Genomic DNA, 26,219 nt, shown 5'->3' on the forward strand with positions numbered 1-26,219 from the left:
TAGAGAACTTCGGTTGATGTTTTGATCGTAGTTGGACCCTTTGTTGCTCTTGTTATGCACATTAAACTTGTGCCCTGAACCTTTGTTATTGTTAGGTACAGGAACGTGGCGGCCAAGTTGATCTCTACGGGACCTGTTTGGTTGTGGCTATCATTACCGGTGTGGTGTTGTTTGGTAGCCACTCACCTTGTGCATCATCTTTTGCCGCTTCTGTCCCTGATGCTCCCCCCCCAAGCTTGAAAACCGAGTTGTTCAGGCTCTTAGCCCAGCTTGCTTTCAATTGTTCAAAAGCTGTGCTCACAAGCTCTCGGAGTGCCGAGATTGGAAAACCAACGTGGGCGGTAGGGGCCAAGTGGTGGATTAACAAAAGGCTAAACTGTGTTTTGCAATATTGCACTTGTGATTTCATAAATATGAATATTTTTTAATAATATTATTTGACTGTGGCGCTATGCTATTCAGCAGTGGCTGACGAAAATGATCCCGCTAACGGGGATGGGTAGCGTCAAGAAGTTAAGGACAGGTATATCTGTAATTCCATGTGTATAACTTGTATTATCATCTACATGTATGATGAGTATTTCTGAATTGATGTGGCTATGCAAAATCACTGGATGTTTTTGGAACTAGTGAACGTAACTCCCCAATATAAACTCAGATTTTTTTATAGAACTTTATCAAACAAAACATAATGTATTGTGTAACATGAAGACCTATGAGTGTCATCTGATGAAGATCCTCAAAGGTTAGTTATTAATTTTATCTCTATTTGTGCTTTTTGTGACTCTTTGGCTGGAAAAAAAGGCTGTGTTTTTCTGTGGCTTGGTGGTGACCTAACACAATCGTTTGTGGTACTTTCGCTGTAAAGCCTATTTGAAATTGGACACTGTGGTGGGATTAACAACAAGATTACCTTTAAAACGGTTTAAGATACATGTATGTTTGAGGAATTTTAATTATGAGATTTCTGTTGTTTTGAATTTGGCGCCCTGCACTTTCACTGTGTGTTTTTTAGAGGTCTTCTTTAACCTCGTGTTACATTTCAGGATCGTGACTAATCGTAGACCTCAGCTGCAGCTCATGGTCATTCTAGTCTGATATGTTATTTCTTAAAGCAAAAGCTTTATACCCTCGGGTTAAAAGGGGGCTCTTACGTCATGCTGATACGCTCTCTGGGTTCACTGGGGCATGGTTAATTACGAGGCAAGGTATCACAATTTACTATGATCTTGTTAGAGAACTAAAATCACAATCTTATCATCACAAAAACATTGTCTTTATCCTGCATATTTTCTACACAACGTGAAGTATGTTAACATGATATAGACAGCATGAAAATTCTTCAAGTTTCAATGTTTTTGTTATAAAGTCTTCATGCAACTTTTAATGACATAACAAAATAGACCTTCATATACCAAATTCCAACTGTCATCATTCCCAACACTCGGATGTGAAAATATATTGTCCCAGTGTCCATTGTTTGATGTTGTAGTTTTTGGGTGGAAAACTCTTCATAAAGCCCACAGACATTCCTATCGCTCAAACTAGACCCCAAAAGGAATCATCTGCTGCCTATGGTTTACGATCAACGTGAGGTGTCATAAAACCTCAACATCAATCCCTCCCTCTCCCTCCGAAGGAGAAGCGGGGCTCTGTAGAGATGATCCAGTGTAACCTGATCCTTGGATCCTCACAGGAGAGTCATGACACCTGGTAGGTTGATTGATAACCTGAACCAGGTTGCAGGCATTGGTTACGGTTTGAAGCTTTTTCTTGAGTTGGCAGCTTGATGAAAGCCAGTTAATATTTAAATCACCCAAAAAAATGTACCTCTGTTGATATCGCATACATTATCAAGCACATATTGACTTAGGACTTGGTGGTCTATAGCAGCTTCCCACAAGGCTTTCTCTCTGTTTCTCCCATCTTAGCAGACTACCTGTTCAGCAGCTTGGGCCTGGAGGCGGTCGTGATGTGGCTCAGCACGGGTTATATCACCTTGATGCGTGTCTGATGCCTGTATAACTTTCTGAGTGACAATATCTCTCTCCATCAGGATAATCCCTGTTCAGTGGCCTTGGGCTCTGGCCTGTGGATGGCCTGGGTTATATTAATATGTTGTGTGTCTCTTACTCTGTCTCTGTAACTCGTTGAGTGACAGTACTCTGTCTCTCTCTGTCCGGCCTCCATCTAGCAGACTCCCTGTTCAGCGGCCTGGGGCTGGGGCCTGTGGTGGGCCTGGGTCTGGTCGTACTCCTCCTGGTCCTCGTGGTGGTGGACGTCAGCTGCTACTTCCTGCGCCAGTGCGGCCTGCTCATGTGTATCACGCGCAAGCTCTGCAGCAAGAAGACGGCCACCAGCGGCAAGAGCAAGGAGATGGAGGAGGGCAAGGCCGCCTACCTGTGAGTGGACCTTTGACCTTGGAACTGCGGCGACTGACCTTGTGTTATAGAATGTGTGATGTGACATTGTCAGTCAGGCAGTTAGTCGCAAGCTATTGTTCACTCGCTCACTCACTCACTTGCTTACTCACTCCCTCCCTCACTGACTCCCTTACTCACTCACTCAGAGTGCGTCTCAATTCTTTCTACTCCCTTTTCCCTCATACGTTCTGATCTGGAAGAATTGGAAAGGTGAAAGTTAATCCTCCATTTAGTTTGACATTATTATTTTCAGCTGTCCAAACTTTACATATAATTGCAGATGATGGAAAGTAAGCCAATTTAGACGATTGAGACGCACGCAAAGGCAGTTTATACCTCACCCGGTCACTCCCCACTGTCAAAATATGTAAATCACTCATTTAACCATGCAGAAATATACTTGGTACAGTTTTATTTTCTTCATGTGAACTGTATGTGGTATGTCTGGTGTGTATGCACGCACTTGTGTGTTTGTACGTGCGTGCATGTGTGTCCATATGTTTGTTTGTGGCGTGTGTGCACATACATATGTACGTGAAAAAATCTGTATGTGTGATAGTGGGGAATAGTACAAGACTATGTGTTTGTTCGGAGGGTCTAAATCGAGGTACAGTGTGTGCTTATCTGTGTTCAGGCTTCACTGAGCATGCCATTACAAAAACCACATCTATTACTATTTACCTCCACTTTCATTCCCATGAAACTGGAGTTTAATTTGAAACCGCGTGAATAATTAATAAACGCAAGATAGGACTGATGACTCTAGCACAGCAGAATGGATGTAGAGTGAGAGTGAAAGAGCGATAGAGATTGGGGAAATATGGAAAGAGAGAGAGGGGTTGGAGAGAACAAAAGATAGAGAGTGAAAGTGGAATAAAGTGGAGAGAGGGATATAGGGAGAAAGATGGATCAAGTGAGAGAGTTGTCAGTGTGTCGCTTCAAGCCGAGGCAAGGGAAGAGAAGAGCCTAACAAGACATTGTGTAGCTAGACTGACATTGTGTTGAGTCACAGGGAGGTGTGTTGGAGTCTGCGTGTGTGCGTGCGTGCGTGTGACTGTCTGGTCAGTGGGTGGGTGGGTGCGTGCGTACGACTGTCTGGTCGGTGGGTGGGTGGGTGCATGCGTGCGACTGTCTGGTCAGTGGGTGGGTGGGTGATATCTTCATGCTGAGACTGCAGGACTGCCTCTGACTCAGGCCTTTCCACACATCTGAGGGATTTGGATTAATGGAAAGTAGGAGATGCTTTAAGTTTAAGATGCTAATTCAGGTCTACCACGGTGCTTAAGTGGTGCTAAGATGGGATTCTAAGTCTTAGAGATGTATTGAATGTTCTATAGGATTGTATAAGTTATGTAAGACACTTACATGTAAATGGTCCACCTTATCATGACAGTAAGTGGTGAATGGAATGAGTGGATAGTAAAAAATTTGATTCTGATGGAGTTGACAACAACTTGACTTGGTTGTGCTGGTCATTTCTATGAGGCGAAGCACACGGCGTGTTTTACCAGTTTGCTTTGGGCAGCATCTCATTCCAAAAAGTTGTTCCCTCCCTTGCAGCCTTGCTAGATCTGATTTTAAAATGGCTGTAAGCAAAATAGAAGAAACTAGCTGGAGCTACTGCTTACACCAAATCAATTGTCTCAGATCTGCAGGGCTAAACAAGGGCAGAGGGAAAGGGACAACAACCAGCCCGTATTTGTTCCCACACAATAGCGGCCCACTTTATATTTCCAAAAGAATCACATTATCATTAAATAATTTGATTAAATTAAAATAACTTTAATTCACTGGCTAATGAACTATTCATTGATTTCAGGAATGCATGCTTTCAGCATTTGTAGGTGCCGAAGCATACAAATGTGCATTAGCAATGTATAATTATTTAATTGCATATTTGATGTGTTTTTGCCTGCCATAATTCATTTTGTATTGAGCAAGGACATGCTTGTGTGGGAAAGGTGGTCATAAACGGTTTGTGTCCTTTTTAATAGATTCACATGGTGTTTCTATACAGACTAAATACATTCCTAATCATAATCATTTATTTAGCTTATATAGTGCTTTTCAGTAAAAACATGTTTTACCTCAAAGTGCTTAAAAAGCTAAATAAACAAGCACAGCATTGTAAAAACAAATGAATATACGTCCAACTAGAGAGACATCTATTTGGGGACATAATATTACTAAGAATAACATTTAGGATGGAATAAATTAAACGAACACCCAACATGATTGATTAACCCATTTATGTCTTCTACCGAGATAAATGTACAAGTCATCTCCTATACTTAATTATTGTTTAGCATTTTAAGCACTGTACAATTTTCACTAAGTGGCAAATATAGTGGCAAAGTAACTGACCGTGTTTTGCTGTTGTTAGGTCTGTAAGATTAGTTCTGCATCGTGGAGGAAATAGTAATTGAGTTATCTTTGGCGTAGGAGTGTTGTCTTATGTTATAGGTTATAATAGGATAGGTAAGGTCTGGCGGGACTTGAGGACTGCACTTTTGTTTCGTAAAAAGGTATAGTTTATATGTGTTTCCGACATGCTGTTTGGACTCGTTTCTCCCTTGTGTTTAAAGCAGTGTTCTCAAACTACAAGCCCGTAGGCCAAATGCGTCCCGCAAGCTGCTTTAATGTGGATGGTACTTGTCAATTGTCTCTACACGTTTATGTTCGGCCTTCTCAGACTGTTTGAGGACTGAACTTTACGCCGGGCATACACACTACACACTTCTAAAATCTTAATAACAACTTGGAAAAAGCGCCAATTTCCTTGTCTCAAATATCTAATTCAGTCCATCCTCAACCCCAGGTTGCTCACATTACACAATGATTCCCTATTTGATCTTGCCCTGAGGTTCTCGGTTGTCATAGGGAAACAATGCTGACATGCAAGTGAACTGGTGTGCACATTATTATGTGCAGAAACATTTTCTTTTTTAAAGAGACCGAGGAGCAGAATAAGGACTTAACATGAAATAATAATGATAGTATAAAATTATCTTTTTGGTTTCTATCATGGTAGGATGCAGATGTAATATTGGTGCCCTAGCTGGGTGGATATTTCACTTAAGGACCAATGGAATGGTCTAAAATAAGCAAACTCCGCTCATCCTGGTCACCGGGCCATATAAAACGAACTTGCCCATTGAACAGGCATTTTGCTCTCTTTAGCTCCATCAATCTATCTTCCATCACCTCAGTCCACACGGTGTGTGTTGCTGTTGCTTTCTTCCTTGCCATCATTGTTGGTCTCACATGCTGAGCGCTCATTGGCCATTGTCAGCAGTCCTTGCCCAATCGCGTCGTAGCACTGCACATACTACAAGATGTACGATCATAAAGTCAGAAAATTCTCGGACAACCGCCAGGGATCTGGAGAACTGAACAGCCATCATCGGTGTGTCCTTGACTCGCTCAAACTTCGTGAGTCCCAATGTACTAATCCTAGCCCTAGTTCATAGGATTTCACCCCGATCATGGAAATTTGTCTGGGACGGCAAAAATGTGGCAAATTTGTGGCAAAAAAAAATTGAGTAGTGTATGCCCGGCATTATGGACTTTTCGGGCTTATTATAGGAAATCGGCCCCCTCGGAGTCACTACTGACATAATGTGGAGCTTAACATCCAAACCCCCTGAGATAGGAAGTGGTTGAACCCAGGGCCAGTCAGGTTCCCCCGACTCAGCCCAATCCAATCCCTTCGGATTGTCAGCAAGCCCCAAAGCACTGGTGTGGATAGCCTTATTGGCGAGATTAACATTGTCGAAGGAAGGAGCAAGTGAGGGAACGAGAGAGACTTCCCCACTGTGCTTTGGTGTCACTTGGAGGCTCTGTAGATTACAGGCAGGCACACTGCGATATCTCCTCCGCCTTCTGTGTGAGGGTTAAGTATACAGGGTTGCATGGAGACATGGCCGCTGGAGATATCATAGAAGTAAAGGAGAGACGAGAACAGGAAAGCGCTGCTTCTGTCTGCTTTGTGTCACAAATGGATTTGCTGAAGTGTGTGTGTGTGTGTGTGTGTGTGTGTGTGTGTGTGTGTGTGTGTGTGTGTGTGTGTGTGTGTGTGTGTGTGTGTGTGTGTGTGTGTGTGTGTGTGTGTGTGTGTGTGTGTGTGTGTAACTGTGTGTGTAACTGTGTGTGTAACTGTGTGTGTAACTGTGTGTGTAACTGTGTGTGTAACTGTGTGTGTAACTGTGTGTGCACGCACGTGCATGCTCATGCCTGTGTGTGTTTGTGCGTAGGGGCGATGGGTCCAAGGATCCTATCGTTGAGATGAGAACGGAAGAGGAGAGAATAACTAACCACGATGGGAGCCCAGTGCACGAACCCAACGAGACTACACCTCTCACAGAGCCAGAGTAAGGAACCAGAACCACTAGGGTTCTAAGGCCCTGTCCACCCTAATGCTGCGTTTAGATGGTACGAGGTAGACGGCAAACCGGATGTCATTGTTTTCAATGACAGGACAACTGTAAATGCCGTTGAGGCAGGTGGTGAATGCCGTCAGTAGCCACGGTAGAAGGGACTTGCCCACAGAGTGCAAATATTTTGACCTTTGCCGTAGCGTTGTTTTCTACCGGATGTTAATTTGCACGTATTGTTTACTGAAATCACCATAGCAACGCATACTGTCGTGTTGGCTTGCTTTTGACGTCACCCTCTTTCTTGCATCCTTGTCCAGCTATGGTCACTTGTATGATGTTTTTTTGTGTCCCTCGTCTAAACGTAGCATAATGTAACACCAACCTAACCCAAATATGCAGCCATATTAGTAGAAAAGGGCACTTTAGCTGAAGTTGACAGGAAGCAGAAGGAGTTGGTGTTTTAGTGTGTTTTCTAGGTCTTGACTTATGGTATTGCCCTTGCACTCACTTAACTGATATCATTACTGGACATATAGTTGTGGAAATGTGCTTTAGTATGAAAGAGTATTTTGAATCCAGGCCACATCCGTGTCCAGTCAGTCAAGAGCCTTCTACAGTACATGGTTCAACAGCCAGGGGCCAAAGGTCAAAATTTAGTCCATCTTACAGCAGGCCTCTTCAACCCAAGGGCGTCCCTTGCCGATGGGATAACTTATGTTATGGATGCATCATTCTCCATCGTGTTCACTCTATGCTGCCATGGAAACTACCACTCATCCCACCTCTTATAGTTTGCCAATAAGTATGCATGCTCTGTATGCGTGTATGTAAATGCATTATCTAAATGTCATACGTTTCACAGGGTGATTAAGTCCGTTCACATTCCACATTTCTATGTATTGAGTGTTTATGTGTGTCTTCCCTGTACTGTATCCGTAATGAACGATGAACAGCCATGGTCACGAGTGAGACGTGGGTTGAGTGAAATGTGTAGTTATAATTAACCCTTTCATCTGAGGTCTCTCACTCAGACGTGTCTGTCTCCTTTGTCTCTCTCCCACAGGAAGCTACCGCTGAAGGAGGAGAACGGGAAGGAGACGCTCAAGCCCGACATGATCGAGATCAAAGTGCACAGTGACAACAGCATCCACACAAAGCAGGACGACAGTAAAGCATAAAATGTGTGTGCCCTCTCGCCCCTCGCCGCAAACGAGAACACTTCGGAGCATCCTACCCTGAGACCAAAACACAAAATAAACACGACACGTAAAAAAAAATATGATGATATCCCTTATATGTCCATAAGGGCCCAGAGAAAAATGAAAAGTGTGTGTAAATACAAATAAGAGAGAGGAAGACCCCAACAACAAGCGTTTTTATGTGACTAATCAATGATGTTGTTTCTATCCAAGATGGCTCCAGTCGAAGACACTTCGTGTTGATCAGTGATTGTAATATTGTTTCATTTTTCCCTCTGACTTTGGTTTTGTTGTTGTTTTTTTATGCCTTGGCCGTTGCTTATCCGTTGCTTTTATTTATTTTCCTTCCCCCTCTTATTCTATCCCCATTTCCTAAAACCCACCTGATCCTACACACATACATACACAAACGAACACATACACACCAAAGCTCTCTGTTTGAAGGATAAGTAGCGCCACTATCGACTCCCACTCAAGTCCGCTGTGCCTGGTAAAAAATATCTCCTACAGTAGCATTTACAGAGTAAGCTACCCTGTCCTCACTGCAGCAGTCTTGTCTGTATTCTATTGCGGTTCTGGTCTAAGATGTGATGTCTGGGCTGTCCTGTCTAATGCTTGTGTACTGCATAACATCCGCCCCTTTATGCCCGCTCCTCTTTGAGCTTCCGGCTCAGAGAATGTTGAGCTAGCTCATTGGTTATGCCACCATTTTGATTTGTTCTTTTAAAGAAGATGAAAAAATTAACAGGTACTGTAAAGGTGCCTTTGCACATTGTAGTGATACTCGTATTGGTGTGTCTGAATGTGTCTGCTGTTATGAGTGTGAGAGCTGTTATGAGTGTGAGAGCTGTGTAAATATATTTAGCATATTTGATCAAAATCGTTTGCGTTAACTATGCAAGCTGTCTGTCTCCATTATTTTACTAGTGTACCATGTGTATCCATAAGGTGACAACATGACAGGAAAAGAATATCTGATGATAACAGCTATTTGTTAGCCAGTCAGAAAGAATCCCCCAAGGTCCATTATGGTTCTAGGTGGTTACATCTGAGAGGACCACGTGGTCAGCACACATGGTCAGGAAGTTAGCCAGGAAATTTAAAATATTTTGAACAGAATATGAACATAGTTACACCTGCCACTGTTGACCAATGAGCTGGCTTCATTGCAGGGATTGTGCAAGGTTGTGTTTTAGCACTGGTTTTGATGGTGAGGCCATGAGTACTGCTGTTTTTTGGCAGAAAATGAATCTGTACCAGGCCCTTAGATTTATAGGTAATGTTTCCTGTGTATTTGTTAACCGTCTTCATGGTGTATCCGTAACCAGGCTACAGCGCTTGTTATCTCGCACCTCAAAACACAACAATTAACAACAGAGACAATTTTGTGTTATTTTATGGTTACTCTGCTTTACATTGAATGTTTATTTACATTTTTTTCCGTTCAATTCTTTTTAAATATTTTTTTTCTTCTCAAAGACAGGAAAAAAAAACAATTGATGTTGACATGAAATTGAAATGTGAAAATAATGTGGTTGTCATACAGTCCTGTGAGTAGTTATTGGGGGGGAAAGTAGTCTATAAAAAGAAAAAGACGGTCATGTCCAATATTGTTTGCTTCATTTGAAAGTTGTGCCATCATTCTATTGACTAAAGGTGAAAACCAATGAATGTTGAATTGTTCTGTTCTCAACTGTTAGACTAGACACGGGCACACACAAAGTATTTCAGTCATGTTTTTTTAGATACACTTACTTTATAGTTGATTTTAGTTTAATGCCAATATTAATGACCGAAAACCAATAACTTTTTTCTGTTCATTTTCTTTCTCTGATGTTGTCATGTAAATAGGTAAAGAAAAAAAAACATATTTTACAAAGCTCTTATGTAAATAGACCCGGAAAAGATGAGTCTTTTTTCAAAAGCAAAAACAGGCTTTCTTGTGTGAACACTCTCCAGCTGAAAAAAAAAAGAAGCTTATTTTAGTTCTGGTCCGACAGTTCAGTGACGACGTGACAGTGGTCTTTACTATTCATCACTTTACCCTCAAGAAAACACACACACAGTGGGCCCTTAGGTCACTTCACAGCATTTCAATGGAGGCTGTAATTAAGATAATAGCATGACTTGGTTTTCCCACGGCCCATTGTCCCCCTGGTCCCTTGCTGCGGTGGCAACAGTGTAAACCATTAAATTAAAATGTAATAGGAGGCTTGTTTGCCATTAGCCGAGGGAGCGGCGCACATGCTCTTTGGTGACTGGACTATTCCTTGCAGAGTCGACGTGACGGACGCCGTCGTGCTGCCCATTAGTTTGTAATGACCCTGTCGTTAATTAGCGGCGCTGTGAATTCTGGGAAATATAGTATTTGCCACTGCTTGAGAGCTAGGTGGACTCTGATAGTTAGCACTGCTAGAGTAACGAGGGTTTTAGCACAGGCAGCATACAGGATTTGAGCACTGAAATGGGTGTGATACCGCCTGTGTGTGCGTGCCTGTACGTAAGTCCATGTGTGCGTGTGCTGTGTGTGTCTTAACCTGAATTTCAAAATGGATTATCATGTATATCGCTGTCATCAATTCTCTGGCTGGAGCGCTCTGCATGTGTGTCTGAGAATCCCCTCTACCCCTCTTTGCTCCATAGGTTTTACCCCATAAAACTGGCTTTGTTTTCTCTCCCAACGCACGATTGATAAACTGTACCTGCAGTCCTGGAGTTGCTCTGTAGCCTGTTAAGACAACTGTAAATAGGGAGCACATTGCCTGATGGCCATGAGATTTGTACATGTTATTTTATATCTGAATATCAGTCTATTCCCCCGTTCCCTCCTCCCACATCTCTCCCCCTCGGACTCAGGCTGTCTCCATAGAGAGTACTGGTGTGTTTCTAGCTCTGTGTATTGTGTCCCTGCCTCTTGTCCCCCTCTGGACTCCCCAGACTGAGTGTGCTTACGCAGGGGGTGGGAACTGTCGATGTGGCCGTAACCTGTGGAACACCCTGTAACAAACCTCCTGTCATTTTATCAGCTGTAAATAAACATGTCCTGGTGAAAGATGACGCATGTGGGAGTCGGTCATTTAGTAGTTTTCATCTCGTTTTTTTTATCTTGGTTGTGGTTTTGCTACATTTGGTGACCCGTGTGAGGAGAATTAAAGAATAATGGCATGTGTCCCAAATGGTACCCTGAGGTGCACGATGTAGGGAATAGGGCGACATTTGGGACACAGACATCTTTATACAGGGCACAGAGTGTAGTGGTGTAACACAAAACTTGAATGGGAATTGATTCAATGTCAGACCTGGGTTCAAATACATTCGTATTTAAGCATTTGTATTTTAAACACTTCTTTTCTTTGTATTGGTATATTTCCAAATACATTCCAATATTCAAATACTTGCATTTTCAAGGACAAAATATTCAAATACCCACTTCGAAATGTATGCGAAAGTAATTGAAGTACAATAAATAGTATTTTAACTGAGAATACTAATACTATAAGTCAGTAAGTGCAGATTTGTAGATAAACCTCAATCGCATCGAGGTCACTTCCAAACCATATCAGTCTGCCTCGGATGAGAGGGACTGAGCAAACCACATATTCAACTCGATTCTATTTCAGGAGACAAAGTGTTTTTTTTTAAACAATCATTTACCAAAACAAATGTAGAGCTCTGCTCAAAGGGCTCCAAATGGTTCAAAACACGAGACAACGAGAACTGAAGTGCTTTCTAACTAAGCTGCCCCCTCTTCAAACCTCATTTGAAGTTTCTATATAACATGTACTTGCACAACTTGCCCCTTCTCCTCGCTGCTCTGTTTTCCCTACGAGAGGGCTCTGTTCGCTGAGGGTTTGATTTGGCTTTGGGGGCTTCTTTCTCTCTGTTCCCTCGCGATGTTAATGGCCTGTTCACCAAATGGGCTGAAACCAGTTCAAGGTAGGGTGACCCCAATATGAAAATGAATAACTGGTACATTGATCAAGTTTGATCATAAAGTGTCAAACAATTGGAATCAGGGGGCAGGCATTACCATGGATTTAGTTCCGACTTTATGCTTTATGCAATGGTAGCCTCCTAACTCATTTAAATATGTACCGCTTTAAAACCGTCATCACATGTGCACATTCCCTTGCTTTGGCTTTGTTGACAAAACGTAAAGCTCAAGCAGAACGTCCGACCAAAGATACTGGTAACCTTTCAACTGTGGTTTGACGGTTAGCTACAAAGCTACTTATCAGCATGCCGGCAAAAGCACACTGTGTCGTGACTGGATGCCGTAGTGTAAAAAACACTATTTACCCGAAGACATCTGACAGCAGTGGCTGCTTTGCATTTCAGGTGGACAGGCTGCACAGGAAATTACGATATGGCCGCGCATGTGCAGTCCACATTTAGAGATGAAATTGCTTTATCAGTTGGGAGAACATTCGATAATGTCCTGCCAGGAAGCTAATCGTGAAGACGGATGCGGTTCCATCATTGACAGTGGATCTGGCAAGCGCTGACCATAATGTAAGTATCAGCGTTTGATGAGTCTGACACAGCTGGCATGAAGGAAAGTTGTCCACAAAAGGAGTTGTGGTGTGTATAGTATTTGTAAATGACCTCAAATCATATTTTGCCATCTCCTTTTGTCTTTCCACTATCACCAAGCTGTAATGATGGACATTTTAGAAAATTGCACATCTACTCTGTCTGCACAGCTTCCCAGGCAACCACTGCAGCTTGAATGCTGTGATATAAAATCAGCTTTCCCAAGGCAAAGAAGGGGGGATATGCTGTGAAGCGTGTGAAGACCGACCCAACATACTGTATGTCATTGTTATTCATTCATAGAATGAGTAGATCACTACATCAACACATTGATAGCGTCATAACTCTGAATGGTAAATAAAAGGAAATCAAATTCATTCACAATTTAACAAAATATTACAGGCTCTTGGATTTCCTCTTCAACGAGGTCACCCTTGATCCAGTGCCGTATATGAGGAAGCTCTGCGAGAAGTCCCTCCCAGGGCCCCTGTCTGCCCAGTGTAAGAGGCCTGACGAGGAGGCCATAGGTGGATTTGTCTGCCTCTTCAATCTTGGGGGTGACTGAAGCCAATGGCTTGACTGAAGCCTACTTGATTGAAGTGGGATACATGGGTTCCCCTCCTGTCCCCCTCCCTGTCAATCTCTATAGTTGGTTGCATTTCCTATAGCCTAAGTTATTCATTTTTCCTTGAAAAACTTCAGCAAACTTAACACATGTAAATATTTGTATGAACATAACAAGATTCAACAACTGAGACATAAACTGAAAAAAGTTCCACAGACATAAGACTAACAGAAATGGAATAATGTGTCCCTGAGCAAAGGGTGGGTCAAAATCAAAAGCAACAGTAACAGTCAGTATCTGGTGTGGCCACCAGCTGCATTAAGTACCGCAGTGCATCACGTCATGGACTGCACCAGATTTGCCAGTTCTTGCTGTGAGATGTTACCCCACTCTTCCACCAAGGCACATGCAAGGTCTGGACATTTCTAGGGGGAATGGCCCTAGCCCTCACCCTCCAATCCAACAGGTCCCGGACATGCTCAATGGGATTGAGATCCGGGCTCTTCGCTGGCCATGGCAGAACACTGACATTCCTGTCTTGCAGGAAATCACGCACAGAACGAGCAGTATGGCTGGTGGTATTGTCATGCTGGAGGGTCATGTCAGGATGAGCCTGCATGAAGGGTACCACATGAGGGAGGAGGATGTCTTCCCTGTAACGCACAGCATTGAGAATGCCTGCAATGACAACAAGCTCAGTCCGATGAGGCCGTAACACACCACCCCAGACCATGACGGACCCTCCACCTCCAAATCGATCCCGCTCCAGGGTTCAGGCCTCAGTGAAACGCACATTCCTTCTACGATAAACGCAAATCCGACCTTCACCCCTGGTGAGCCAAAACCGCGACTTGTCAGTGAAGAGCACTTTTTGCCAGTCTCGTCAGTGAAGAGCACTTTTTGACCGGTCCTGGTCCAGCGACGGTGGGTTTGTGCCCATAGGCGACGTTGTTGCCAGTGATGTCTGGTGAGGACCTGCCTTACAACAAGCCTACAAGCCCTCAGTCCAGCCTCTCTCAGCCTTTTGCGGACAGCCTGAGCACTGATGGAGGGATTGTGCGTTCCTGGTGTTACTCGGGCAGTTGTTGTTGCCATCCTGTACCTGTCCCGTAGGTGTGATGTTCGGATGTACCGATCCTGTGCAGGTGTTGTTACACGTGGTCTGCCACTGCGAGGACGATCAGCTGTCTGTCCTGTCTCCCTATCTTAGGCTTCTCACAGCAGTACATACATTGCATTGTATTGCCCTGGCCACATCTGCAGTCCTTATGCCTCCTTGCAGCATACGTAAGGCACGTTCACGCAGATGAGCAGGGACGTGAGTGAACAGGGAGTACAGGCGGGGACTAAGTACATACCCCTGATGGGCCCCAGTGTTGAGGATCAGCGTGGTAGACATGTTGTTGCCTACACTTACCACTTGCCCGTCAGCAAGTCCAGGATCCAGTTGGGAGGTGTTTAGTCCCAGGGTGATTAGCTTAGTGATGAGCTTCGTGGGCACTATGTTGTTGAATGATGAGCTGTCGTCAACAGCATTTTCACGTAAATGTTCCTTTTGTCTAGGTGGGACAGGGCAGTGTGGAGTCCGATTGAGATTGCATTCGCTTCCTTGGGCACAGGGACTATGGTGGTGTGCTTGAGACATGTAGGTATTACAGACTTGGTCAGGGAGATGTTGAAAATGTCAGTGATGACACTTGCCATTTGGTCCGCGCATACTTTGAGTAAATGTCCTGGTAATACGTCTGGCCCTGCGGCTTTGTGAATGTTGACCTGTTTAAAGGTCTTGCTCACATCGGCTACCAAGAGTATTATCACACAGCCGTCCAGAACAGCTGATGCTCTCGTGCAAGCTTCAGTATTGCTTGCCTCGAAGCATGCATAAAAGGTGTTTAGCTCGTCTGGTAGGTTCGCGTCACTGGGCAGCTTGTGTCTGGGTTTACGTTTGTAGTCCGTAATAGTTTTCAAGCCCTGCCACATCCGACGAGCGTCAGAGCCGAAGTAGTAGGATTCAATCTTAATCCTGTTTTGACACTTTGCTTGTTTGATGGTTCGTCTGATGTAATAGCAGGATTTCTTGTAAGTGTCCGGATTAGTGTCCCGCTCCTTTAAAGCGGCAGCTCAAGCCTTTAGCTCGTTGCCTGTAATCCATGGCTTCTAATGGTCACTGTGGGGATGACGTCATCGATGCACTTATTGATGAAGCCGATGACTGATGCGGTATACTCCTCAATGCCATTGGATGAATCCCAGAACATATTCCAGTCTGTGTTAGCAAAACATTCCTATAGTGTAGCATCCACATGATCTGACAACTTATGTATTGAGTGAGTCACTGGTACTTCCTGTTTTAGTTTTTGCTTGTAAGCAGGAATCAGGATAGAATTGTGTTCAGATTTGCCAAATGGAGGGCAGTGGAGAGCTTTGTATGCATCTCTTTGTGCGGATTAGAAGTAGTCTGGAGGTTCTTTTCCTCTGGTTGCACATGTGGGGTGGCAGGGTGTAGTTTTTTTTCCCTCTGGTTGCACATGTGAGGCGGCAGGGTAGCCTAGTGGTTAGAGCTTTGGACTAGTAACTGAAAGGTTGCAAGATCGAATCCCTTACAAGGTAAAACTCTTTCATTCTGCCCCTGAACAAGGCAGTTAACCCACTGTTCCTAGGCAGTCATTGAAAATAAAAATTTGTTATTAACTAACTTGCCAAGTTAACTTCTTGCGTCGAGCAATCCCGGATCCGGGATTCTATTTATAGCCTCAAGCTCATTAGCATAACGCAACGTTAACTATTCATGAAAATCGCAAATGAAATGAAATAAATATATTTGCTCTCAAGCTTAGACTTTTGTTAACAACACTGTCATCTCAGATTTTCAAAATATGCTTTTCAACCATAGCAAAACAAGCATTTGTGATAGCTAGCATAGCATTTAGCGTAGCATTTAGCGGGCAACATTTGCACAAAAACCAGAAAAGGATTCAAGTAAAATCATTTACCTTTGAAGAACTTCGGATGTTTTCAATGAGGAGACTCTCAGTTACATAGCAAATGTTCAGTTTTTCCTGAAAGATTCTTTGTGTAGGAGAAATCGCTCCGTTTTGTACATCACATTTGGGTACCAAAAAAACCCGAAAATTCAGTCATCAAAACGGCGAACTGTTTTCCAAATGAACTCCATAATATCGACTGAAACACGGCAAACGCTGTTTAGAATCAATCCTCAATGTGTTTTCACATATCTCTTCATTGATATATCGTTCGTGGTAGTCTCCTTTCTCCGGTGAATCGCTTGGAAAAAGACATGCAGTTGAAGATGACGCACCAATTTGGACACCGGGCGGACACCTGGCAAATGTAGTCTCTTATGGTCAATCTTCCAATGATATGCCTACAAATACGCCTACAAAGGTATATGCCTACAAAGACAATGAAAAACAGAGCCTCAAAAATCCTACTCATTTCCGGGTTGAAGTTTCATCTTGGTTTTGCCTGTAGCATCTGTTCTGGGGCACTCACAGACAATATATTTGCAGTTCTGGAAACGTCAGAGTGTTTTCTTTCCAAAGCTGTCAATTATATGCATAGTCAAGCATATATTTGTGACAACATATTGCGCTTAAAACGGGCACTTCTTTTTATCCAAAAATGAAATGCGCCCCCATAGATGTAACAGGGTAAATGAAGGTAAAATGAAATGTGACATGCTGGACGAAATGAGGTGAAATGGATTTAGGTTTGCCTGCATTAAAGTCCCCGGCCACGAGGAGCACCGCTTCTGGTTGAACATTTTCCTGTTTGTTTACGGCCTTATAGAGTTGGTTAAGTGCGGTCTTAGTGCCCACATCAGTTTGTGGTGGAAAATAGACAACTACAAATAATAAAGAAGAGAACTCTCTTGGTAGATAGTGTGGTCTACAGTTTATCATACTGTCAAATTTTATTAGTCTCATACACATGGTTAACAGATGTTATTGCGAGTGTAGCGAAATGCTTGTTTTCCAACAGTGCGGCAATATCGAACAAGTAATCTAACAATTCCACAACAACTACCTAATACACACAAATCTAAGTTAAGGGATGGAATAAGAATACAGTATATACATATAAATATATGGATGAGCAATGACTGAGCGGCACAGGCCAGATGCAATAGATGGAGGAGAGATCGAGGTCCAGAGTAATGCCGAGATCCTTCAGTTTTATTTGAGACGACTGTGCAACCATCAAGATTAATTGTCAGATCCAACAGAAGATCTGTTTGTTTCCTGAGTTTAAAAGTTAAATATTTTCCTCCATCCACTTCCTTATGTCTGAAACACTGGCTTCTAGTTCTGACTTTGTAGTAATATCTAACAAGTCATCTCACAATTCCCAAACAAGTACCTAATACACACAAATCTAAAAGGGGTGACTGAGAATGTACACATAAGCATATGGATGAGTGATGGCCGAGCATCATAGGCAAGGTGCAGTAGATGGTATAACATACAGTATATACAGTATATGTGCTATGAGTAATGTAAGATACAGTTGAAATCTGAAGTTTACATACACTTAGGTTGGAGTCATTAAAACTCGTGTTCAACCATTCCACAAATTTCTTGTAAATAAACTATAGATTTGGCAAGTCGGTTAGGTCATCTACTTTGTGCATGACACAAATCATTTTTCCAACAATTGTTTACATACAGATTATTTCACGTTTAATTCCCTGTATGACAATTCCAGTGGGTTAGAAGTTTACATGTACTAAGTTGACTGCGCCTTTAAACAGCTTGGAAAATTCCAGAGAATGGTATCTGGCTTTAGAAGCTTCTGATAGGCTAATTGACATAATTTGAGTCAATTGGAGGTGTACCTGTGGATGTATTTCAAGGCTTACCTTCAAACTCAGTGCCTCTTTGCTTGACATCATGGGAAAATCTAAAGAAATCAGCCAAGACCTCTGAAAAACAATGTATACCTCCACAAGTCTGGTTCATCTTTGGAAGCAATTTCAAAATGCCTAAAGGTACCACATTCATTTGTTCCAATAATGGTACGCAAGTATAAACACCATGGGACCACGCAGTTGTCGTACCGCTCAGGAAAGAGAGGTGTTCTGTCTCCTAGAGATGAACGCACTTCGGTGCGAAAAAGTGCAAATCAATCCCAGAACATCAGGAAAGGATGTTGTGAAGATGCTGGAGGAAACCGGTACAACAGTATGCATATCCACAGTAAAACAAGTCCTATATCGACATAACCTGAATGGCCGCTCAGCAAGGAAGAAGCCACTGCTCCAAAACTGCCATAAAAAAAGACAGACTACAGTTTGCAACAGCACATGGGGACAAAGACCGTACTTTTTGGAGAAATGTCCTCTGGTCTGATGAAACAATAATAGAACTGTTTGGCCATAATGACCATCGTTATGTTTGGAGGAATAACAGGGAGATTTGCAAGCCGAAGAACACCATCCCAACCGTGAAGCATGGGGGTGACAGCATCATGTTGTGGGGGTGTATTGAAGTGGCAAAACTGAAAGCGCGAACCATCGCGTCTAATCATTGCAAGGCGACTGGAAACATGACCGAATAAAAACATTACAGCTATTCCTTCCGCAAGGCAATCAAACAAGTAAAGCGTCAGTATAGAGACAAAGTAGAGTCACAATTCAAAGGCTCAAGCACGAGACGTATGTGGCAGGGTCTACAGTCAATCACGGATTACAAAAAGAAAATCAGCCCTGTCGCGGACATCTACGTCTTGCTCCCAGACAAATTAAACAACTTCTTTGCTCACTTTGAGGACAATACAGTATCACTGACATGGCCCACTACCACACCCTGTGGGCTCTCCTTCTCCATGGCCAATGTGAGTAAAACCTTTAAACGTGTTAACCCTCGCAAGGCTGCCGGCCCAGACAGCATCTCTAGCCGTGTCCTCAGAGCATGCACAGACCAGCTGGCTGGTGTGTTTACGGACATATTCAATCAATCTCTATCCCAGTCTGTTGTCCCCACATGCTTCAAGATTATCACCATTGTTCCTGTTCTCAAGAAAGCTCAGGCTAACTGAACCTGAATTGCACTCACTTCTGTCATCATGAAGTGCTTTGAGAGACTAGTCAAGAAGCATATCACGTCCACCCTACCTGATACCCTAGACCCACTCCAATTTGCTTACCGCCCCAATAGGTCCACTCACACTGCACACTGCCCTATCCCATCTGGACAAGAGGAAGACCTGTGTAAGAATGCTGTTCATTGACTACAGCTCAGCATCTAATACCATAGTACCCTCCAAACTCGTCATTAAGCCCGAGCCCCTGGGTCTCGACCCCGCCCTGTGCAACTGGGTCCTGGACTTTCTGACGGACCTCCCCCAGGTGGTGAAGGTAGGAAACAACATCTCCACACTGGGGCCCCTCAAGGGTGCGTTCTCTCCTTTACTCCCTGTTCACTCATGACAGTGTGGCCATGCACTCTTCCAACTTAATCATCAAGTTCGCAGACAACACTAGGCTTAGTGGCTTGATTACCAACAACAATGAGACTGCCTACAGGGAGGAGGTGAGGGCCCTCCGGAGTGTGGTGTCAGGAAAATAACCTCACACTCAACGTCAACAACACAAAGGAGATGATCGTGGACCCCCCATCCACATCGACGGGACAGTAGTGGACAAGGTGGAAAGTTAAGTTCCTCAGCATACACATCACGGACAACTGAAATTGTCCACCCACACAGACAGCGTGGTGAAGAAGGCACAACAGCGCCCCTTCAACCTCAGGAGGCTGAAGAATTTTGGCTTGTCACCTAAAACACTCACAAACTTTTACAGATGCACAATCGAGAGCATCCTGTCGGGCTGTATCACCGCCTGGTAAGGCAACTGCTCCGCCCTCGACCTCAAGGCTCTCCAGAGGGTAGTGCGGTCTGCACAACGAATCACCAGAGGCAAACTACCTGCCCTCCAGGACACCTACATCACCCGATGTCACAGGAATGCCAAAAAGATCATCAAGGACAACAACCATCCGAGCCACTGCCTGTTCACCTCACTGTCATCCAGAAGACGAGGTCAGTACAGCTGCATCAAAGCTGGGACCAAGAGACTGAAAAACAGCTTCTATTTCAAGGCCATCAGACGGTTAAACAGCCATTCTTAACATAGAGAGGCTGCTGTCAACATACAGACTCATCTCTCTGGCCACTTTAATTAACAGACTTAATAAAGGTATCACTAGTCACCTTAAATAACGGCACTTTAATAATGTTTACATATCCTACATTACTCATCTCATATGTATTTACTGTTCTATAGCATCTACTGCATCTTGCTTATGTCTATCATTAGTCACTTTAAATAACGCCACTTTAATCATGTTTACATATCCTACATTACTCATCTCATATGTATATACTGTTCTATAACATTTACTGCATCTTGCCTAAGTCGCACAGCCATCGCTCATCCATATATTTATATGTACATATTCTTATTTATCCCTTACAGTTGTATGTATAAGGTAGTTGCTGTGAATTTGTTAGATTACTTGTTAGATAGTACTGCATTGTCAGAAGGAGAAGCACAAGCATCTGCTAACCATGTGTATGTGACCAATAAAATTTGATTTGATTTGTTGTCAAGAGACTGGACATTGGCGAGTAGTATACTCGGGAGCGGTGAGCGATGTGCACGTCTACGGAGCCTAACCAGAAGGCCTCTCCGTCTGCCTCTTCTGCGGCATCGTTGTTTTGGGTCACCTAATGGGATCAGATCCATTGTCCTGGCTGGTGGTTCGAACAGAGGATCCGCTTCAGGAAAGTCGTATTCCTGGTCATAATGTTGGTAAGTTGACTTTGCGGTTATATTCAATAGTTCTTCCTGGCTGTATGTAATGCGACTTAAGATTTCCTGGGCTAACAATGTAAGAAATAATATATATCTGCGTTCCTAAGAATGCACAGCGACATCTCTTTTGGCGCCATCTTGCTCCATCGTATCATCCGCATAGGAGTGAAAATTAACACTATGTTTCCGAATGACATCACCAAGAGGTAAAATACATAGTGAAAACAATAGTGGTCCTAAAATGGAACCTTGAGGAAGACCGAAATTTACATTTGATATGTCAGAGGACAAACCATCCACAGAGACTAACTGATATCTTTTTCCCGTCAGATAAGATCTAAACCAGGCCAGAACTTATCCGTGTAGACCAATTTGGGTTTCCAATCTCTCCAAAAGAATGTGTGAATTGATGGTATCTGAAGTGTTTCGTATACATTGTTTGTCTTCAGGAAGGCACAGCTTTTTCCAAAAAAATTGAGAGGAATGGGAGATTTGATATAGGCTGATTGTTTTCGACATTTTCTGGGTCAAGGTTTGTATTTTTCAAGAAAGGCTTTATTACTGCCACTTTTAGTAAGTTTGGTACACATCCTGTGGATAGGGAGCCGTTTATTATGTTCAACATAGGAGGGCCAAGCACAGGAAGCAGCTTTTTCAGTAGTTTAGTTGGAATAGGGTCCAGTATGCAGCTTGATGGTTTAGAGGCCATGACTATTTTCATCAATGTGTCAAGAGATATAATATTAAAAAACTTGAGTGTCTCCCTTGATCCTAGGTCCTGGCAGAGTTGTGCAGACTCAGGACAAGTGAGCTTTGGAGAAATATGAATATTTAAAGAAGGGGTCCGTAATTTGCTTTCTAATGATCATGATCTTTTTGTCAAAAAGGTTCATGAATTTATCATAATTTATCAAGTGAAAGCCTGGTGAATGCTGCTTTTTATTAGCTTTGTGACAGTATCAAAAATACATTTTGGATTGTTCTTATTCTCCTCAATTAAGTTGGAAAGGTAGGATGATCGAGCAGCAGTGAGGGCTCTTTGATACTGCACGATACTGTCTTTCCAAGCTAATTGGAAGAATTCCAGTTTGGTGTTCCTCAGTTAGGTGGTTAACCGATTGTTGTACGCTGACGTCCTTGGGTAGGTGGAGGGAGTCTGGAAGGGCATCTAGGAGTCTTTGGGTTGTCTGAGAATTTATAGCACGGTTTTTGATGATCCTTGGTTGGGGTCTGAGCAGATTAATAATATCTATAATAATATCTACAGATTAATAATATCTAACAAGTCATCTCACAATTCCCAAACAAGTACATAATACACACAAATCTAAAAGGGGTGACTGAGAATGTACACATAAGCATATGGATGAGTGATGGCCGAGCGTCATAGGCAAGGTGCAGTAGATGGTATAACATACAGTATATACAGTATATGTGCTATGAGTAATGTAAGATACAGTTGAAATCTGAAGTTTACATACACTTAGGTTGGAGTCATTAAAACTCGTGTTCAACCATTCCACAAATTTCTTGTAAATAAACTATAGATTTGGCAAGTCGGTTAGGTCATCTACTTTGTGCATGACACAAATCATTTTTCCAAAATTGTTTACATACAGATTATTTCACGTTTAATTCCCTGTATGACAATTCCAGTGGGTTAGAAGTTTACATGTTTTTGATGATCCTTGGTTGGGGTCTGAGCAGATTATTTGTTGCGATTGCAAAAATAATAAATTGGTGGGCCGATAGTCCACTTTCATCCACTTCCCTTGATTCATTTCCAGAAGTTTACTCGAAAGATGAGTGAACCATTCCTTGACCTTATTTTGTTATAACATCTTTGGTCTGACAGCTTTTTATGTGACACCCAGAATTTATTGTGTAATTTAAAAAAATATATATATATATTATATTATATATTAAGAATGGTCCACCACCCAAAGGACATCCAGCCAACTTCACACAACTGTGGGAAGCATTGGAGTCAACATGAGCCAGCATCCCTATGGAACGCTTTCAACACCTTGTAGAGTGTCGGGGGGGGGGGGGGTTGCAACTCTATATTAGAAAGGTGATCCTAATGTATGGTATACTCAGTGTACTGTGAGTGAGTGAGTGAGTGAGTGAGTGAGTGGGTGAGTGAGGGGGAGGGAGGGAGGGAGGGGGAGGGAGGGAGGGAGGGAGGGAGGGAGGGAGGGAGGGAGGGAGGGAGGGAGGGAGGGAGGGAGGGAGGGAGGGAGGGAGGGAGGGAGGGAGGGAGGTTACGTCCCAAATGATACCCTATTCCTGACAAAGTGCAGGGCCCTGATCAAGAATAATGGCTATGTGATTGGGAAGCAGTGAAAAACAGCAGATGTACTTGGGTCTGGAGGGAGGTGTGCACTATGACCATATGTCAATTACTGGGTGTGTTCAGTTGGGCCAATGACAGCGAGGAAGGTCTTTGTAACTCAGAGTGCATGACAAGGTACCTATGGCTAGGCTATAAAGGATAAACTGTTGTTTTATTCATTTCATAAGTGAACACGATGATACACACAGACTCTCTCTTTTCTCGCTCTCCACCCCCCCCCCCCCTCTCTCTCTCTATCTTTCACACACGCACACACCCGCTTCCTCTGTCTAATGTCCTCCGCATGAACAGATGTCTCAGCGAGCCTTCAGTCAGGTACATTTCCCCCTAATCTCCCTGTTTCCAGAATCTCCCATGATGCTATGGGCTGACAGCACTTTAATCCGCACAATGAGAGAACTCTGGGAAGTTTGCAAGGGAATAGTTAATGTCACTGTTGCCTCAACTTACCACACACGCACACAGGCAGTTACACATACACACAACCAAGCATATACACATTGATACACACTTACACACACAGGTTTACAAACGCACACACACACACACACACACACACACACACACACACACACACACACACACACACACACACAGGCACACACAACAAAGTCAGACTTTTCTTAAAGTGTGGAGAGGCACCCCCAAACTCTATGCCACATGAGCAAATCCTCCGGTAAGCCTGTTGGCAGGTGCTGCCTCCCATCCTTAATCTTCACGCTTTCAGAATCTCCCACAATGCTGCAGGGGTTATCCTGAGGCTCGCCTTACCTCTGATAACAGGAGAGGAGGGGGAGGTCAGTGGCCCTGGAGGGACACGTGCAGATAACCACTTCCTAATTAAAGAGGGGGAGGGATGTTCCGTTCCTCTGGCTGCAGCTTGCAGCTCACGCTCGGCTGCAGGTGTGCCCGGCTGCAGGAGTGGAGAACAGGGGAGACCATCTTGACTGCAGCCGAAGCCCTGCCTTTATTTGGTTCCTCAGTCTCCCACAGCAGGTACTATCATGATGGGGATAGTGCGACACAAGCACTTTTAATTTCAAGAGCATGGTAATCCTACGAGGGAAAATCAAATAAAAAAAGTGACAAACGAAAGCAGATCTGTTTATCTGTCAAAGACCTATTAGTGGAACTTGGAGCCAGAGTTCCTATGTTTGTGAGCGTACAGTATTATTCCCTTGCTCTATAAGAAGAGGTGTTAACGTTGCACTGTTTGAATACACTGTTTTTAATGTCATAACATCACTTGAAGCATGTACGAAGCTAATACATGTATGAGCCTGTGAGTTTGTCCGATGTGGCATGCATGCATGCATCGCACACTGGGCTTGCCAAGCACCCCGAGTCAATTATTTGTGTAGGAAGTGAGAACACTATGGAAACATCAATTGTACAGCACCAGCAACGTATGTGAAAGCTTTCACTTGTCCCATTATTTATTCCGACTTTCTCACAGCCGAGGCATTACATCTGAGAAGTGTGTCATATTTAACATGATACAGTATCTCAGAGGAAGGGACGGCTTCAGAAATGAATGTGCTGAGTTTCTTTCCCTTTTCTCCCTCCCTCCCTCCCTCCCTCCCTCCCTCCCTCCCTCCCTCCCTCCCTCCCTCCCTCTCTTTTAGATTTGTTTTAGCTCAGAACAGGGTCAGGCCACCCACTCACAGCATTTCAATTGGTTATTGTCAGTGCCTGTGGAAATGAGTGTTGCTTTGCATAAAGTATCCAACATCAGTATCCAAAAACTTGCTGACGATTTGTTCAGAAATATTTTCTCAGTCACAGAAGCAAGGAACCGAGACTGACGTTCGAGCTGAGAGTATTCTAATCCTCTATATTTTAGAAATTGCCTGTTGATAGTTTTTGTGTGTTTCTTTAGCATTTCATTGACATACTTTACAAACAGAAAACATATTGTTAGATACCTTGTTGCTTTTATATTTCAATAGTATAATTTTAGGATAGTTTTAACTTGCTTATCCTATACCACAAGATTGGGAGGGGACTGGATATAAAGTCAACAAACCAATAAAAAGCTATGAAATATTTAGCATATTTCTTTCCCCAATGATTAAAGTGGCAATCTGGGATTCAAACAACAACAATGTGAATCACTGGCTATATATCATACATTTCAAAAGTTTACAAAAAATGGAGGTACCAACTATAGATTCCTCCTTTAATCCTATAACAATTGTTATAGCATTGAGTCCCTTGAATCACCTGTAACTGAATATATACACTATATATACAATATATACACTACCGTTCAAAAGTTTGGGGTCACTTAGAAATATCCTTGTTTTTGTATATTAAAATAACATCACATTGATCATAAATACAGTGTAGATATTGTTAAGAGGACAAGTACATTAGTGTCTAGTTTGAGAAACAGACGCCTCACAAGTTCTCAACTGGCATCTTCATTAAATAGTACCCGCAAAACCCCAGTCTCAACACCAACAGTTAAGAGGCGACTCCGGGATGCTGGCCTTCTAGGCAGAGTTCCTCTGTCCAGTGTCTGTGTAATCTTTTCTTTTTATTGGCCAGTCTGAAATATGGCTTTTCTTTGCAACTCTACCGAAAAGGCCAGCCTCCAAAGAATATACTGACGAGTTTCAGAAGAAAGTTCTTTGTTTGTGGCCATTTTGAGCCTGTAATCGAACCCACAAATGCTGATGCTCCAGATACTCAACTAGTCTAACGAAGGCCAGTTTTATTGCTTATTTAATTAGCACAATATAATTGCAAAAGGGTTTTCTAATGATCAATTAGCCTTTTAAAATGATAAACTTGGATTAGCTAACACAACGGGCCATTGGAACACAACAGTGACGGTTGCTGATGATACGCCAATGTACATATTCTATGCTAAAAATGTGCCGTTACCAGCTACAATAGTCATTTACAACATATACAATGTCTACATTATA

General features: G+C 43.0%; 1 protein-coding gene across 3 annotated transcripts in view; it reads left to right on the plus strand.

Moving 5' to 3' along the window:
- Window positions 1-11,053, plus strand: part of LOC135542441 (neural cell adhesion molecule 2-like) — a 403,089-nt gene extending 392,036 nt beyond the window's left edge. The window contains exons 15-17 of one of the 3 annotated variants that reach the window (XM_064969385.1): window positions 2,195-2,402; window positions 6,677-6,793; window positions 7,863-11,053. In XM_064969385.1, coding sequence (XP_064825457.1) covers window positions 2,195-2,402; window positions 6,677-6,793; window positions 7,863-7,977 — 440 coding nt within the window. In that variant the 3' untranslated portion in view covers window positions 7,978-11,053. The remainder of the gene's footprint in view (window positions 1-2,194; window positions 2,403-6,676; window positions 6,794-7,862) is intronic. The other 2 variants (XM_064969386.1, XM_064969387.1) reach the window with 2 other exon arrangements.
- The last annotated feature ends 15,166 nt before the right edge of the window (window positions 11,054-26,219 follow it).

This window comes from Oncorhynchus masou, chromosome 6, assembly GCF_036934945.1.
Source record: "Oncorhynchus masou masou isolate Uvic2021 chromosome 6, UVic_Omas_1.1, whole genome shotgun sequence".
Lineage (NCBI taxonomy): Eukaryota > Metazoa > Chordata > Actinopteri > Salmoniformes > Salmonidae > Oncorhynchus > Oncorhynchus masou.